Here is a 17,350-nt window from a genome sequence, read left to right as displayed (position 1 = left end):
GACATGGAGTGAGGGGTCAAGAGAGAGGCCAGGGAGGGCATAGGTCACACCCAGGGATGCTGAAGTCCTCTGGGGTGACTGCAGGAGGGAACGACCATTGGTTGTTACCAGTGGATCAGTGAGTGATAGTGGAGCCAGGATAGTATGGGAGGAGGGCAGTCCACTCAGAGGGGGCTGGCCTTGGGCTTGTGAAACAGAAGACCCATCAGAAGGTAACAGCCAGGCACTGGCCAGAGCTCTTAATCTCATCTTTGAGGGAGGCTGCACAGTGTCCACTCATAAGGCTTGGAGTGAAGACCTTGAGCAGATCCAAGGGGTTCACAGAGACCAGGAGGTGTCAGGGAGCTTGTCAAAGATGTGGCATCGTCCCATTCCAGAGGGTGTGGTGGGAAGTGAGGGGATTAGCCATAGAAGTTGAAAAATTCAGGGCTTTGCAGGGCTGAGGTTCTCAGAGAGGAAACTGACCGGAGGGCTGGCATTCTGGGCAGTGGTGAAAGGTGGCGAAGGGCAGAGGTCAGAAGTTACCTAGTTGCGGGTGGACTCTTGGCCCCAGGTTGCGTTGTCACCCACACTGTTGTAGGATTTTAGGGACTGGGCTGTGCAGAGCATCATCTTTATTTTCTTTTTGGTGGCTGTAACCTCTTCAGGCAGGACTTTGACAAAGAATGGAAGGAACGAGATGGAGCGATAGCTGGAATTGGCTGCAAAATATAGTTATGTCCACAAAGTATAGAACCTTTATAGATAGAAAGAGGCAGTAATAGTTATTAAATGCTGTATTTGATGCTGTGTGGCATTCTGAGTAAGAGTGATCTGGGTAATAATCACTGAGTTTCGATGCACCGTGCCCTATTCTAAGGTTTTTGTTTGACTGAGTCTTTTTTTCAACTCCGTCACTTGAATCCTCCCTGCTGTATAGAGAAGAAAGCTGAAGGACAGAGAGGTTAGGTAAACTTGCTCAAGACTGAAAAGTGAGTCAAGGTCGGAACCCAGCATCCAATGCAAGTGACCTTGTTCCTGGGCCACTAAACTGTGTGGCCTCACAGTGTTCAGACGTGGGCTGTTCAGAGAATTATGCTCTGATCAGAGATGCGTGAAGTGACGACAAAGCCCACCTGTGGGTGTAAGCATCCAAATACTACATTTTGCTTAAACCAGTACAACAGAAAGTGGAAGTGTTAGTTGCTCAGTCATGTCTGACTCCTTGCAACCCCATGGACTGTAGCCTGCCAGGCCTCTGTCCATGGAATTTTCCAGGCAAGAATACTGGAGTGGGTAGGCATTTCCTTCTCTAGGTGATCTTCCTGATCTAGGGATTGAACCTGGGTCTCCCACAGTGCAGGCAGATTCTTTACTGTCTGAGCCACCAATACAGCAAAGGAGTCTGTTTTTCCCTGAAGGTGGGGTGCAGGCATCTGCCTACAGGTCCACACTTTGACACCAAGGAGTACATTTTGCCTAAGATACACACACACACACACACACACACACAGAGTAACTTAAGAGAATTCATTTTCTATTTCTAGAGCCTATCTCAGGAATTGCAAACATTTGGAAAATATAATCTTGATTATTTGGAACTCAGTGGCCTGTGTTAGGTTGTATGAGTTTCCTGTCGCACCTCTTTCCTTTGATCCCCTTTGACCTAGTGTTTTTCCAAGTTGGTTCACAATGGAGAGAAGCCGGGCGAGTGAACATGGTGACAGCTCTTGTAGGTCCTTGTGGATCATTCTCCAAAAATTTATGTGCAAAAGAAAAAGCAAACCATAACAGGGATTGTTTATCTGACATAAGTGGTCTCTGTTGTGACTGCCTTCCATTAGCATGGACAGAAACTGTTGAAACTTGACTGAAAAGTAGAAATGAGATTACACTTATAATTTTTAAAGTTAGAGTCAAGAATACCTCACATCATATTCTTTTTAAAATCTCAAATTCCTTGGGACATTTTATGCACTGAAAATATGTGATGATATATAATGCTTTAAAATAGAAAGCTACAAACAGCATATTCTTATTTATTTAAGAATAAATAGGTGATTACAGAGTTATGTCCAATGATAAGAAATAAGTGTCTCAATTTCAGTGACTTTAGCATATGAAATCACATACTTATTTTTTGGAGTTAATAAAAAATTTTCAACATGAATACAGTCATTATAATAATGATCTAGAAATGCTAAAAGTAAAAATAGAAGGCTTTGGGCGTGTGTGAATAGTTCTAATTTAGAAATATCCTCAAAACTTTTATGTTACAGTGTTATGTGATTAGATATATATATAAACATAAATATGTTAATAAATATATAAATACAAATGTGTAGGACAGTGGGTAAAATCTATACCTAGCAAGGTAAATTTAGAATAGATTCTTGGAAATGCCCAGGAACATATCTAATACTTTCTTGTACTTTAATTGCCTTTAGTAGATGTTGACCTATTTATTAAGAAGTAAGTCTTGTATTCCCAAGAAGGACTTTCAGGTGAACTTGAACTTCACTTCAGTTGGTTATTTTACTTACGTATTTAAATGCTTAGTAGCTATGGTTTATACTTTATACATTGCAGATCGGAAAAGAGCACGTGGGCCTGAAGGCTGTGACTGAAATCCTCCAGGATATTCAGTATAAGGTAAGTCATTCTCTAAAAGAAGATAAAAATACTGGTTAGGTAAGAGCCTTCCATGTCTATCCTCGGGCTTGGAGATTCCCTAAAAGGACTCAGACAAGCCGTTAGTCTCCTGGTTGTGGTTTATTCCAGTGGAGGAATACAGATCAAAAAAAGTCAGCACAGTGAAAAGGTGGGTGGGGCGCAGTCCTGGAGAAACCAGGTACAAGCTCTCAGACGTGCCCTCCCAGTCGAGGTGCCTGGGGGCACAGCTGATTCTCCCAGCAGTGATGGCACAGCACTTGTGAAGCGCTGCTAGCCAGGGAAGTTTACCCGAGCCTTGGTGTCCAGGGATTTTATTGGGGGTCAGTTATGCCTGGGCAGTGCCTCAGGGACTGACCTCAGCTATGCTGACTCCAGCCCTCCAGCCCCAACCCTGAGCAAAACCAGGCTTCCACCATAAATTACTTTGTTGGGATAAACTTATCTGGTCCAACTGGTACAGCCTGCCCAAGGCCTCAGGCACACAGAGCCACTCTTATCAGGAGGCTTATTCCAAGGACTCAGAGACCATCTCCCAGGAGGCAGCCAAGGGCTAGGCTTGAAGACAGGACTTTTTGGGGGAATTGTTTAGGATTTGAGCAACCCAGGCCTCCTGTGTACATCTTTCTGCCCTCTGGATATAGGGAGGTAGTATAAATGAAAGAAATAAAAATTGTGGCGACCACACTTCAGAGTATTTATGTGAAAAGAGAAGCAACACAAGCTCACATAAGTCATAAGTGATACCTCCCTGAGAAGGTGACTTAAGGTTGATTTGCCCCAGTGGCTCAGCAGATAAAGAGTCTGCAGTACAGGAGACTCAGGAGACCCAGGTTCGATCCTGGGTCAGGAAAATCTGGAGAAGGAAATGGCGACCCACTCCGGTATTCTGGAGTCCATGGGGTTGCAAAGAGTCGAACACGACTAAGCAACTGAGCATGTACCTACTGTGCTGCCAAGAAGGTTAGAAACTGAGAGCAGAGTTTCAGGAGGAAAGTCATTTCTAAAGACTCCCTGGGTCAAGGCCCACATCTCTACTCCAGGAGCAGGAAAGGCAGTGATGAGGGGCAGACAGACACTGGATGGACACTTTTAAGTTTCACACCAGGAATTATAGGGAAATTCCTGAGCTGTGGCCATAGCAAAAATAGTTACAGACTCAGAGCAGGAACGTCCTGTTGGAACCAAGCCGTGTCACTCCAGTGAGAAGACAGATTGACACACCCACAAACCTGTGGGATCTGGCATTCAGAAAAGACTTCAGGGCTTTCGCTGGCGGGTTCAGTGATTAAGGATCCATGCTTCCACCGCAAGGGGCATGGGTTTGATCTCTGGTCAGGGAAGTAAGATCCCACATGTACAGTGTGGCCAAAAAGAAAAGACTTCAACCTCGATTTTTAGTGCTTATAAATGTTCTTATTCTAAAATTTTGTGTTAACGTGGGGTACATTTTCTTTTTTTCAGGGGAAGTCCAAAACAATACCCTGCTTTAATCCTAACACTTTATTACCAGGTAAGCATTTATTGGGTTGCATAGGGTAAATTTTAACTGTGGCTGTGACTGCATTGTTTTTCTCAGAATATACACAACTGTGTCTTACGAGTTAGTAAGCTTTCTTTATAATTAATGTTCTTTGTAGTTGTTACCAGTTTCAGATTGTTCTAAACTTGGGAGTAAACTTTTTGAGATAATAAACATTTTACCACTGAGCTTCCCTGGTGGCTCAGACAGTAAAGAATCCACCTGCAGTGCAGGAGATGAAGGTTTGATCCTTGAGTCGGAAAGAGCCCCTGGAGAAGGGAATGGCAACCCACTCCAGTATTCTTGCCAGTATTCTTGCCAGTATTCTGTCCAGCCTGGTGGGCTACAGTCCATGAGGTCGTAAAGAGTTGGACACAATTGAGCACACACACACACACACACACACACACACACACACACACACACACACACCTGGTATAGTATATCAAGTGTTTATGTATCTAGTTTATATAACCATATTTAAATATGTATAGGAATTCATTGATACAAAATCACTATAAATAATAGAGGATACATCATGTTCTCCATTGATTGTTTTCTTCATATGATTAGTTTTAAAATATATATGTGAGGCTTCAGTTTAAAAATGACATCTTTCTGAGACATGTTATCTGGATGGTTTGTAAGTTTGAAAATGATTGTTGGACTCTTCCAAATTATTTTTCATTAACTCATCTTTCCGTGATTGGTCCATGTGGTGGCACAGATCCCTTGCTGCGTGATTACTGGGTCTATGAAGGCTCTCTCACCATCCCGCCCTGCAGCGAAGGTGTGACCTGGATATTATTCCGATACCCTCTGACAATATCCCAGCTACAGGTGAGAGGAGGGCTTTAACCTTCCAGGATGAAGTTTTGCATTAAAGGGTAAATTTTCTCTCTGTAAAAGGGAAATGTCTGTTTCATGTTCTTGCTCCTTTCGGCTCAATTAGATCAGTCACATCTCTTCAGATAAAGTTAAATGTCTTGAGCCAGTGAAAGTAGTTGAAAGGTTAAGGATGAACAAAACCCAGCTTCCATTTACCATCTGTATTTTAAAAGTCAGTTTTTATAGAGTAAATAGAAGTCAGTGAAATACCCAAACTGTTCATTAGTCTAGTTACTGCTTCATGTGGGATTTCTCAGGTATTGGAGAGGAGAAAGTTCTTGGAGGTGAGGTGAGAACACTGGTTATTTCTGTAACTCACACTCGGGCTTTGTAATAGCTCTTTCTTGGCTTGTACAGGAAAATTCTGTATGGAGAGAGTGGGGGACCTAGAAAGAATGCCCTGTAAAGTTCTGGATTGTTCTCTAGCCACTTTTGGTCTGCTGTCCCCCACCTTGGGTTCAGCGTAGGTGCTCTAGATGCTAATGCAGCGTGTGAGGCACCAAGGTGAATTGTCACTGGGATGTCACTGGTGGGGCAGGATGCATGCTCACTACAATGTGTTTCAACATTGATTTTGACGTTATTAGTATCATAATATTTGATACTAAATGTACCATTTGTTAATGCTAAGAAGACAGCATTATTAATGATCACTCTCAAAAGACTTAGGCAATATGCTAAATAAATAAGCTAAATTTCCTTTAGAAATTCTTTACAAACTATTATACCCCTTATATTTTATAAGAAGTTCAAGTTTATTCACTATTCAGAAAAGCTTTCTTTTGTTTGTCCTTAAATCTTTAAAACACCTCTTTCAGCTCTGAACAGTTTCTTCTTTCTCTTTTTCTGAGGATTGACTTTAAAAGATACCCATTCAGCATCTTCATTGTTTCATTGTTTTAGAAGCTTTGATCACACCACCTTTGGGTCTTCCTGGTTTTCATATGACAAATCCCAATTCCTTTATCTGGTCAGTCTTTTTTTTTTCTTATGAGAAACTATTCCTGAGTGCCAACCAGACACAGAGGATCCAGAGATTAAAACACAGTGTTTATTCTTAAAAAGTTCACTGTGGAGTTGAGGAGGCAGATGTTCATACAGGCAACTGTGTTGTGTCATAAGTAAGGCGCTCTGGAAGCACACAGGGCGAAAACCCAGTTCAGACTGGAAGGTCCAGGGAATAACTCCTGAAAAATATTAGGAGTGAGTCTGTTAAAGGAGAGGGAAGAAATTAGAAATTTGAGTTGAATGTTAAGAATAGAGGTTTGGACTAAAGAGATATAGACGAAATTTAACAGCAAAGATGGTAGCTGCTGTAACAGATATACCCCAAAACTTCAGTGACTGGGGACTTCCCTGGTGGTCCAGTGGTCAGGACTTTGCATTCCAATGCAGGGAATGTGGGTTCTCTCCCTGGGTGGAGAGCTAAGATCCCACATGTTTCAGGGCCCAAAAAACCAAAGCATAAAACAGAAGCAATATTGTAATAAATTCAATAAAGATTTTAAAAATGGTCCACATCACAAAAATCTTAAAAAATTTTCAATGACTTATCACAGTAAGAATTTATTTTTTTTTTTACACTCTTAAAATCTAACAGATGTATTTTTTCTTCACAGTCAAGGCTTTTCTCTGTGTAGCCACTCAGGAAATGGGGTTGCAAGACACTCTGCCATCTTTAATACCTCTCTTCTCTTAGGTGTGGGAATATAGTGAGCAGGAGGGGGAAACATGTGGAGGATCTGAAGGGAGACTGCTTTCTAAAGAGTAGACTGAGAAATGGAGAACACCATTTATGCTTCCATTCTATTGGCTGGAACTTAACCCATGGCCACACCTGGTTGTAGGGGAAGCTGAGAAGTGAATTCTAGCTTCATGTCCAGGAAATAGAAATGAATTTGATGATCTGTTCAGCTCAAGTTGAGAAAGACAAGAGAGCCCAGCTGAATGCAAAACCTCAGTGCAGATGGAGGAGACAGGGAGTCAAGGGCTTGCCCATGGGCCTTGGGGACAGCCAGGAGGGAGTGATGTCCTGGGATCCAGGACAGGAGAGAGGATTTCCAAGTTGTGGAGAAGGGAGGTAAAGAGTGACAGATGCTACAGAGACTCTAAATAAGATGCGTGCATCTCATGCAGGTAGAAAATACAGTAAGTGCCCTACATACGAAGCTTTAGGTTGTGAACTTTCAAGATGCGAACGAGGTACTGCACTGTAAGGTTAAAAATGTTTTCTTTCTTGTGTTTGTTTATGTATTATTTCTGTGAAAAGTATAGACCTATTATAGAGCAGTACTATGTAGCCAGTTGTATTAGTTGGGTATACCTGGGCTAACTTTGTAGGACTTACAAACAAACTGGACTTCCCAACATGCTCTTGGAACAGAACTCTTTCCTATGTAGGGAACTTACTGTAACTATGCTTTATAAACATATGCCCAGGAGGCCACTGCTTGATTCTCACTCTTCACTCTTTTTTTAAAGTTAATTCCATTTATGTATTTTATTATTTTGTCTGTGATGGGTCTCTGTTGCTATACATAGGCTTTCTCTAGTTGCAGTGCAAGGGTTTCCCATTGCAATGGCATCTTTTGTTGCAGAGCACAGGCTCTAGGGGGCTCGGGTTTCAATAGTTACTGCATGTGGAGAAGAAGCCAGTAGTTCTGGTTCTTGGGCTCTAGAGTTGAGGCACTGTAGTCATGGCTCATGGATTTAGTTGCCTTTTGGCATGTGGGATTTTCCCGGACCAGGGATAAAACCCACGTCCCCTGCATTGGCAGGCGGATTCTTACCCACAGCCAGGGAAATCTTCATGCTTGACTCTTGTTTCTTGCCCCAGTGTGTTCACTGGTGGATCTTGGTGCTTCTCTGTTGCTGAGCTTTGGCTTCTGTTCTCCAGTATCATTCCTCCACCATCCCTTTCTTTATGCTGTTCTGGCTGCTCTAGGTCCACACCCCAGCCCATCCAGCCAGTTTGCCGTGGAGAAAGCCTTCATCTCTTTTCAAAGTTGCCATCATGCAAGAAAAGATTCATGAACAAGGAATGTCATTGCCAGTTAACTGAATCATTAACTGAAGTGAGATGTTTCTGTGGAGCACTGAGCTGAATGGGACCCGGGATAAGAGTTTCAACTGTGTTAGTCACAGCGGAGGGGTCAGACTGGCAGAGGAAACAGAAGCAGCTCAGGGTCTGCAGTCACATTTGTTCAGCAGTTTAGGGGCAATTTTCTAAAAATAGGTCAAATCTTTAATGAAAAATAAACTTTTCCTCTGTAACCACAGTAAATGTCTATTTATTGAAAGTCAATTTGAATGAACCTGGCTGAGCCACAGAAAATTCTCAGTTCCACTTAGAATTCCACAAAGGATTCTCTCGCTAGCACAGTATTGGGGATGCTAACCAATAGTCTGTAATGTGATGATTTACTTCCATGTCATCCAGTAAATTATGCAACAACCCAGAGGCAACTCATCATGCCTTTTGGTCTTGCAGGCTTCAAAGGGAGCCATCCCCCTGAGCGAGGTCAGTGACAAAGTCTAACCTTAACTCACTAAGTCGTGCTCCTCAATTACTGGGAAATAAGCTGTGTTTTCCTCAAAGGGAGCCAAAGCCAAAGGAATGTGTATTTGAAGGAATAATTTCAACTGCTCTTGGAAATGGATAACTTTCCAGTTTCTTTTCAAGAAAAGAAGATGTAGGTGCTGTTAGTGCAGAACTCCGTTGCAGCATCTGTTCAGAGAGCAGGAGTGTGGAAATGGACACACACACACTCACATGTACATTAAATTGCAATTTAGAGTGATTTAGGGGAAAAAATGATAATCTTAGGAGAAAATGAATCAGTTTGTCCTTGATTTGAATGTTTCACTGTTGCTGCTCATATAGTTCCAGAGAAAGCAGAGTCCAAAATAGAGAAGGTCCAGAGAGGCAGCAAAAATGAGAGGAACTAAGGGTAAAGGTGTGAATCTAGAATCAAAACCAAGAATTGAGGAGCCTCACCTTGTTGGGCTTGAAGAGGAGGAGAGAAACATAGAGACTGAGGCAGAGAGAGGATTGATATAGAAAATAACAAAAAGAATAGCAAATGGCAGGTGGATGGCTACTAAGTTGATTTTTTGAGAAACAAAGCTTTGTATTGAAGAAATAATGTGTCCTCTTATAGGGGTAACATATGTTACTAAGTAGTTGGGTGTTATGGGCTTCCCTGGTGGCTCAAACTTAAAGAATCTACCTGCCAATGCAGGAGATGCGAGTTCCATCCTCTGCCTGCTAGTCCAGGAGGAGGAGTTGGTACCTATAGTGTAGTATTGACAGCTGAGCCCAGCGTGAACCATTTACATCTTCCTGAGCACTAGAATCCTAGTGTCTGGGACTGGGAGCCCCTGGTTGGTCGGTTGACTTTTTCGTGTTGTTCTGGTTAGCAGACTGTATGCTACGGGAAGAAACCCACACAATTGGATGGATTTGGATAAGTGTAATTTAAAACATTTAAAAAAGTGATCTGTAACTATTGTCACTGGCTTGTCAGTGACAACGCAGGAGATGTGGGTTCGATCTCTGGGTTGGGAAGATCCTCTGGAGAAAGAAATGGCAACCCACTCCACTATAGTCCATGGGGTTGCAAAGAGTCGGACATGACTTAGCGAGTAAACAACAGCAGCAATTCATGTATTGTTATGAATTTCCTGGTGATAAAGGAAAATAAGATGAGAACAGGGACTTTTATGTGTTAGTTTTCTTTTAACATGATGACACATGAGATGTAAATCAAAACAAGTCTATTACAAAATGTGGGTAGGACCCCTGGAACTACTAAAAGCAATGTGTGCCAAACTTCAGACCCTAGAAATTAGCCTGTTAACTGCTGTCATGAAGAAAGCAGTTTTAAAGCTGAACTTTGAGTGAGCCATCAAGGTCAGATGTCAGTGAAGGCTGGAATGAACGTTGTAGACCGGTGGGCGTGCCACCCAGTTCAGGGAACAGTGGCTGCTCAGCTTTCTACCTTCACGGGTGAGGACGTGTCTCCCAAGTGTTAAATCTCTCTCCTCTCCATCTCTCTCTTTTAAATTGGCTGAACACACATACCATGTTTAAGTAGAGGAGCATTAAAAATCGATGAACTCGTACATACTGATTGATAATGATGGCCCCTGTATGGCCCTGACATTTGAATTTAGCTGAAGACTTTTATCTCGGAATATTATTCTGCTTCTTTCTCACTCTGTCTCATTTTGGTGCAATAACAGAGTGCGCACTCGAAACCATTTGAAGTGACTAAAGGATTCTGAGGGGTGGTTACTTCAGAAAAATTGGCATTTCAGAGAGATGTGTTTTTTCCCCTATCTTTGTTGATGTTTGAAGTCTTCAAAGCATCACTCTGATCAGAGAAAAACATTTCTTGTGAAGCAGTTCTCTCTGAGAAGGCAATGATTGGAGACTGGCCGGCTGTTGACTCAGATCTCTTCTAGAAGAAGTCGTTTTCACAGAAGGTATTTCAGGCTGAGGCCTGGGGCTTGAAAGATTTAGCTTCAGTTCAGAATACGTAAATACAAAGTTAACTCAGCTTTGCAATAAGCTTCAGAGTCAATAAGAAATGGAGTATTTCTTGAAATACCTCGAGGCAGTCAAGTTTTGAGTCCACAGTGCTCATTGGTGACCCTGTCCTGGGTTTATAGGTTCTGATTGCAGCTCTTACATATGATCACACACACAGGGAATGGGAGGAAAGAGAACCTTCTGTTTCTCAGTCAACTGGTTTATTATTTCTAGTCTCCTTTCTTGCATACAAAATTGTAGCTAAATAATCATCTCCAAACGCAGAAGCTTGGACTTCAGAAGTCATGTGGTTATTTATGAACATTCTCTGTGTGCTTGGAGCTGTGCTGAGTGTTTTCATGAATGATCTTATTTACCTCATATCACCCCTGGAATACTGTTATCACCTTCATCTCTGTTATTCACAGGTGGAAACTGAGCTTGAAAAGGAAGAGCAGTTGGGTTGTTTGGGTCTTGGGTAGCAGAGACTGGACAAGAACCAGCCTTTGGATGCAGTCTGTCCTTGAGCTTCATCTTCTTTTTGAAAAATCATAGGCTCCTCTGACTAAGAAGTTTCCCTTTCACTCCATCTCAGGGAAATCTAAGACAAATGCACCTCACAAATAATTATAAGGGATTCTCATGAAGACTTGGCTCTAGACATTTTTCAGGTGCAACAAGAAATATGAGTACTGCCATATTCCCTCCTGTAAACCCGTGAGAAGGTCTAGTGAGAAACCATTATATAGATTAAAAATCTCATGGCTTATATGACTGGCACTTTTTTATATAAAAACAGCATGTGGATGTTATTTTAAAAAACAGGACAATCCTAATAGGATCAGGGTTAACCCATTTAGGGAAATCAAACAGTGTTTGAAGAGATAGGAAAATAGAACTTTAGAAGGCAAATTTCTTTCCTTTTTATAATTCTATTTATTTATTCATGGCTGTGTTGGGTCTCCATTGCTGTGCAGGCTTTTCTCTAGTTGCAGCAAGCAGGGGCTGCTCTTCATTGCGGTGCAAGGGCTTCTCATTGTGGTGGCTTCTTTCGCTGTGTAGTACAGGCTCTGGGGTGCGCTGGCTTCAGCAGTTGCAGTTTCCGAGCCTTGGCGCGTAGGCTCGGTAGTTGTGGCACATGGGATTAGTTGCTCTGTGGCATGTGGGATCTTCCCGGGCCAGGGATAGAACCCGTGTCTCCTGCATTGGCAGGCAGTCTTTACTGCTGAGCCACCAGGGAAACTAGAAGTCAAATTTCTGACTTGGGTTCTGATCTAGCAAGCCATTTAATTTTTCCCAGCTCTGATTTCCAATTCATATGTGAGTGGATTGAATTAGAATCTTGTGAGATTTGACTCTTCTGGAGTCAGAGAACCTCTTAGGAGAATGCACCAGTGAAATTTTACAGGAGTCCCATGGGTCCTCTAAAGTCTGTGGATTTCTAGGTTTTTATTGGAACCCTGAATTAGTTACTATCATGTGGGTTTCCCCCTCATGATTGGATTAAGTCTGTGTCAGTGTTGTGTGAACCTTTGTGGGTAGAAGCCTCTGAGTCACAGACGGTGATGCTTTGGTCGATTGGTGCTATTCACGTCACGTTTGCTCAATGTCCTGGGTTATATGCTGGCTCTAGGGTCTACTGATGACTAGAATTTCTGAAGAGGTGGCTGTGGGACTGGGAAGAGGGCACGTGGCCTTGGAATTGTCAGACCCAGATTATCTGGAATCTTCCTTAACCTGTCTGACCTCAGTTTCTCCTTTTGTGTAAAGAATGAAGAATGTCTCATGTGATTTTATGTGGCATTTAAAGGAAATAACAGATGATTTGACAAAGGTAAATAAACTGCTAGATGGCATTGAGCTTGGCAAAAGCTCCTCACGTGTTTGCTGGTTGCTCAAACACTTCCAGTGGGTGGTGTCTGGCAGACTATGAGTTCTCAGGAGGTACAACTTGGCCAGTGAGGGAGACTGCCGTGAGCTGATGGGAATGGTCTCTTGGGACTGTGGTAACCAATAGTGCGTAACTGGAAACCACGGGATCTGGGGAGGCTACCTGAGAAGGGAGATAAACTTGAAAATCACTGTTGCCACAGGAAGAAGATGGGCTTAAACTTTTGAAAAATCAGAGGCATTCTTTGCTCTTTGGAGGGCTCAACAAGCAGCAAAGGGAGTTTTTTGATGAAAAAGCCTCAATCTAATATATTTAACATATAATCAGTTAGCATATAGTAACACCATGATTCATTATAGAGATATACTTGGGAAGCATTTCAGAACATTTCTTCATTTGTTCACTTTTTCTTATTATGTTACGGCAGACATAGAATTTTTTTTTTTTTTTTTTTTTAGGTATTACAGATTATCTCCTTTTTATTTTTATCTTTTTTATTTTTGGCCACAACAGGCAGCATGTGGGGATCTTAGTTCCCCTACCAGAGATAGAACCGGTGACCCCTGCATTGGAAGTATCGAATTCTAACCACTGGACTGCTAGAAATGTCCCCATAAGAGCTATTTGAGAGAGATGTATATCCTTTTTGCATGAACAGATCCAGCAGGTTTTGACGGTTGTTTGGGTTTATCTGGAGGCCTTCCTATCTCTGCTTCTGTTGTCTTCTTTCCTCTTGTAGAGGTTGTGTCTAATGTCTTAGCTCTGGAAGAATGAACTCAGTTTTTCTCTTTTTCGAAGCTTAATTTTCTCTTTTTAAATGCTTGTAATTTATGCATATTTTAAGTTATCGATGAGATTCCCATCTTGCTCATGGCCGGTCGACAATTAATCTGTTCTGTTCTGCTTTTATTTTCAGATTGAAGAATTTCGAAGGCTGAGGACACACGTGAAGGGGGCAGAGCTCGTGGAGGGCTGTGACGGGATTTTGGGAGACAATTTTAGACCCACGCAGCCGCTCAGTGACAGAGTCATTAGAGCTGCATTTCAGTAGCCAGAGAAAACAGGAGCTGAGAGTACGTGTGGGTACTTCATCTGGGTACGTGTGGATTAAATGAGGAAAACAGGCACACAGTTGAGCCTGCACGTGAAAGCAGCTCTCATGATGAACCTGTTAATTTTGCAATGTGAATGCACTTCATTGAAATTTAGGACACATTCTCAAGCCCCATTCATTACAAGTCAGGTGGTTTGTAAAAATTTCACACCCTTTAGGGAAAAATCTACATTCCATATGTTTTTCCAGCAGTGCAGCCTTTCATTCTATTGATAGGTTTTGCTTTAATATCAGCTTTCATAAGGGAAGGCACTTGAGGCAGGGTAACGATGATACGCAAGTACTTCTTTGGTACTTTGCTGTGTTGTTGTAGCTTGAAACTGCAGCTGTTATCTCCTGATGAATGGGGAGCATGAAGGAAGGGGCTGGGAGTTGTTGAGCCTCAAAGCTGGCCACTTGTCCAGTGCAGATTGGTCATCTTGCTTATTGAGGTAGGTAGTGAGGGTAGATCAGGCCAGAGTGATAATACTTACCCTGTGTAAGTGATTTTATTCGATAGATCAAGAAGCACTTGGTGATTATATAAATGCAGCATGTTTCTTTACTGATGGAATATTCTAATAATCTATACATTTTAATATATTGGATTCAATGTATGTGTTACTTACCCTTAAGGAGCTAACAAAATAAACATCACAAACAAGGAAAATATAAAATATATATAAATGCCTGTGTACTGGGTTACTTCTTCACTTTGTAGATTGACCAGGATCACATACCTAGGTCAGTGTGTTGCTATGAAACCGCTGCTTCCCGTGAGAGGAAAGTGCTTATTGGAACAGTTTCCGAGGAGTCAGCACAGAGCTCTGACTGTTTAGTGGTCTGTTGGGAGTGTGTCTTCTCACCCTATGTCAGTGTTCCAGTGGATGGGGGAGTCACAGAGGAACTGAAATCTCTGGCCTCCAGCAGCTCACAGTCTGGGACTTCCTTGGTGGTCCAGTGGTTAAGACTTACCTTCCTGGAAGAGTGTGTGGATTCGATCCTGGTCAGGGAGCTAAAATCCCACATTCCTCATGGCCAAAATAACAAAGTGTAAAACAGAGGCAATATTGTAACAAATTCAGTAAAGACTTCAGAAATTGTCCACATCAAAAAATATTTTAAAAAACAGAGCTTAAGCCTGAGATGGTGAGCAGGACAATGTAAAAACATTTCAAAAGTACAGTTACAAATTGTAATAAATTCTGTGAATGAGAAGAACAAAAAAGTGGAGTGGAGGAGATTTTGGCTAGAGGGAATATCTTTGCAAAGATCCTCGAGGGTCCCCTCTCTGTGGAGATGCTAAGACTTTGGTGTGCTGAGATACCTGAAAGAAGCCCCCTGAGTCTGGGGTGTGGAAATGAAAGGGAGAGTCAGGTGGGGCCCTGTCTTCAAGGGCTTTGTCAGCCGAGTTAGATGTCTTTATCTCATTGTCAATGTGTTGACCTCTAAGGGTTCTCAGGGGAGTGGCCTGACCCCTGTATATTCTCAGTAGATCACAGTGGCTGGAGAATGAATGGACTGGATTACTCTGGGCCAGGCTGGGGGAGTAGAAAGGTATTTTAGAAGTCCATTGGGTAACCAAGGTGCAAGGCATGGAGGCTTGGGTACCAGACTAGGAACAGTGCGGATGGAGAGAGGTTTATGTTTGTGAAAGAGTCTTGAAAGTGATATCTAGGGGTAAGTTGCATGTGAGTGAGAGGAGATGGAATTATCAATGATAACAGCTGGGGTTTGGGGCTTTAGAAACTGTAGGCAGAGTGACAACAGGGAAGCTGGATAGGTTCTGTCTGAGATGGAGAGATAGAGAGGACTGAGAGTGGCTTGTCAATCACAACAGTGGGTGGACCCGCCACGAAGGAAGCTGGAATTTCAAAAGTGGAGATCAGAAAAGAGGTCTGAACAGAATGTGGGAGTTGTGGGCATAGATTATGTGTGTCTGCATGTGTGTGTACAAATAATGTTCTAATAATACATGGGGATGACCTCACGTGTTCATAAAACCTTATGTGTTGCTTTATGATAAGTTAACCAAAGCACCAGTAAGTTAGGTCATTTGCCCAAAGTTGCTGAGCAGTGGAAGTGGAAGTTGGACTCAGGCAGCCTGACTGACAGAGCCCTCTGTCATAAGCAGTAAGGGTCAGAGATCAGGGAGCATCTCCACACTCGGGCCCTCAGGATAGCAGGAGGATGAGGGATGTAGGTTGCACTGGGCAGAAGTGGAGTTTGAAGGGAGGAGGCGGCGATACCTTGTAATGAAGCAGCTTCCCCCTAGCTATCTGTTTTACTCATGGTAGTGTACATGTGGGGCTTCCCTGGCCGCTCAGCAGTAAAGAAGCTACCTGTAGCAAGAGACCCGGGTTCAGTCTCTGGATCGGGAAGATCCTCTGGAGCAAGGCACTCCTCCAGTATTCTCATACATATAGTATTCAGTATGGAGTGGAGTGTACCCACTCCAGTATTCTTTCCTGGAGAATGCCATGGACAGAGAAGCCTCGTGGGCTACAGCCCATCGGGTCACACAGAGTCGACACAACTGAAGTGACTCAGCAGCAGCAGCAGCAGCAGCAGCATCGGTGGCGTGTATGTGTCAGTGCTGCTCTCTCACTTCATCCCACCGCCTCCTTTCCCCTTGCTGTGTCCACACCTTCATTCTCTAAGTCTGCATCTCTATTCCTGACCTGCAAATAGATTAAGCTGTACCATTTTTCTAGATTCCACATACATGCATTAATATATTTGTTTTTCTCCTTCTGACTTCACTCTGTATGACCATCTCTTGGTCTGTCCGTATCTCTACAGGTGACCCAGTTTCATTCCAAATGAAGGCTTTTTTTTTTAAACAAGAGAAATACTGGAACTTTCTATATGAGGGGTGGGGAATGAGCCAGTAGGTGGGCAGGGCTGAAGATGTTGTTTCTCGAGAGGCTAATCCTAGCAGTGAAGTCTGTGAAATGTTGCCAGGGGATGGAATTCTAAGCACAAGTGGAGGCTGACTTTTGTTAAGGGAATGGACATGTTCCATGCAGTCAGAGGAAGGAAGGAGGTGGTGGTTTATAGACAGCATTTTGTGACTTGCTTTACCATTTAAGGGGGATTGGGGAAGAGCTGGGAGTCGGGGAGGGAAGCTGAAGAAGCTGGGAGCAGAGGGTGGGGGGAGGGGTGCAGGCAGGACTCATTGGAGGGCAGGCAGAGAGGCACAGTGAGGCTGGTGAGCATGAGTTTGTGAATTTATCGAGTGCAGGTTTGGTATACTCTTCTGTGAATATCAGTAACCATAAATGACACTTTTTATGAAATGAGATGATTGGCTTGAGTTTTTGATCCTTATCTTGCCCTCCATGCAAATTGCCTCTCTAAATATCTAAATAATCATCCCTATGTTATCTCTGTCTTACACACACACACACCCTTAAATGTTTATGAGAAGACTGCATCTATTTCAGATACATATGCTTCGTATTCATTGTATGATAAGAAGACAATGTGTAATTCTCAAAGTTTTCAATTAATTACAGTATAGATATTTTAAGAGAGAGGATGGATTGCTATCCTTGTCTTGGTGGCTGAGATTCCTGAAAGGGGGTCATTTTTCCCCAGATTCTTAAGAATGGTGAGAAATTCTCTCAAAGATGAGTTCACTTCTGACTGTATCCTTTCATGAATACATTTTTGATCCTTTTATCTTGAAATGTGTAATACAAATCTAGTCATACTTCTACATAAGAATTATATTGGGAAATCAGACTTATGGATGTGTGCTTTTTATTTGAT

At 42.6% G+C, this 17,350-nt stretch overlaps 1 protein-coding gene across 2 annotated transcripts in view; it reads left to right on the top strand.

Moving 5' to 3' along the window:
* CA8 (carbonic anhydrase 8) overlaps positions 1–17,350 on the top strand; it is an 84,393-nt gene that overhangs the window by 50,009 nt on the left and 17,034 nt on the right. The window contains exons 5-8 of one of the 2 annotated variants that reach the window (XM_027561038.1): positions 2,569–2,631; positions 4,114–4,162; positions 4,899–5,011; positions 13,400–13,556. In XM_027561038.1, coding sequence (XP_027416839.1) covers positions 2,569–2,631; positions 4,114–4,162; positions 4,899–5,011; positions 13,400–13,534 — 360 coding nt within the window. In that variant the 3' untranslated portion in view covers positions 13,535–13,556. Of the gene's footprint in view, positions 1–2,568; positions 2,632–4,113; positions 4,163–4,898; positions 5,012–13,399; positions 13,580–17,350 lie in introns of both variants that reach the window. The other variant, XM_027561037.1, reaches the window with a different exon arrangement.

Source organism: Bos indicus x Bos taurus, chromosome 14 (genome assembly GCF_003369695.1).
Source record: "Bos indicus x Bos taurus breed Angus x Brahman F1 hybrid chromosome 14, Bos_hybrid_MaternalHap_v2.0, whole genome shotgun sequence".
In the NCBI taxonomy this organism is placed as follows: domain Eukaryota; kingdom Metazoa; phylum Chordata; class Mammalia; order Artiodactyla; family Bovidae; genus Bos; species Bos indicus x Bos taurus.
Note: the sequence above shows the minus strand (reverse complement) of the source record. Positions and strands in the feature narration are given on the sequence as shown.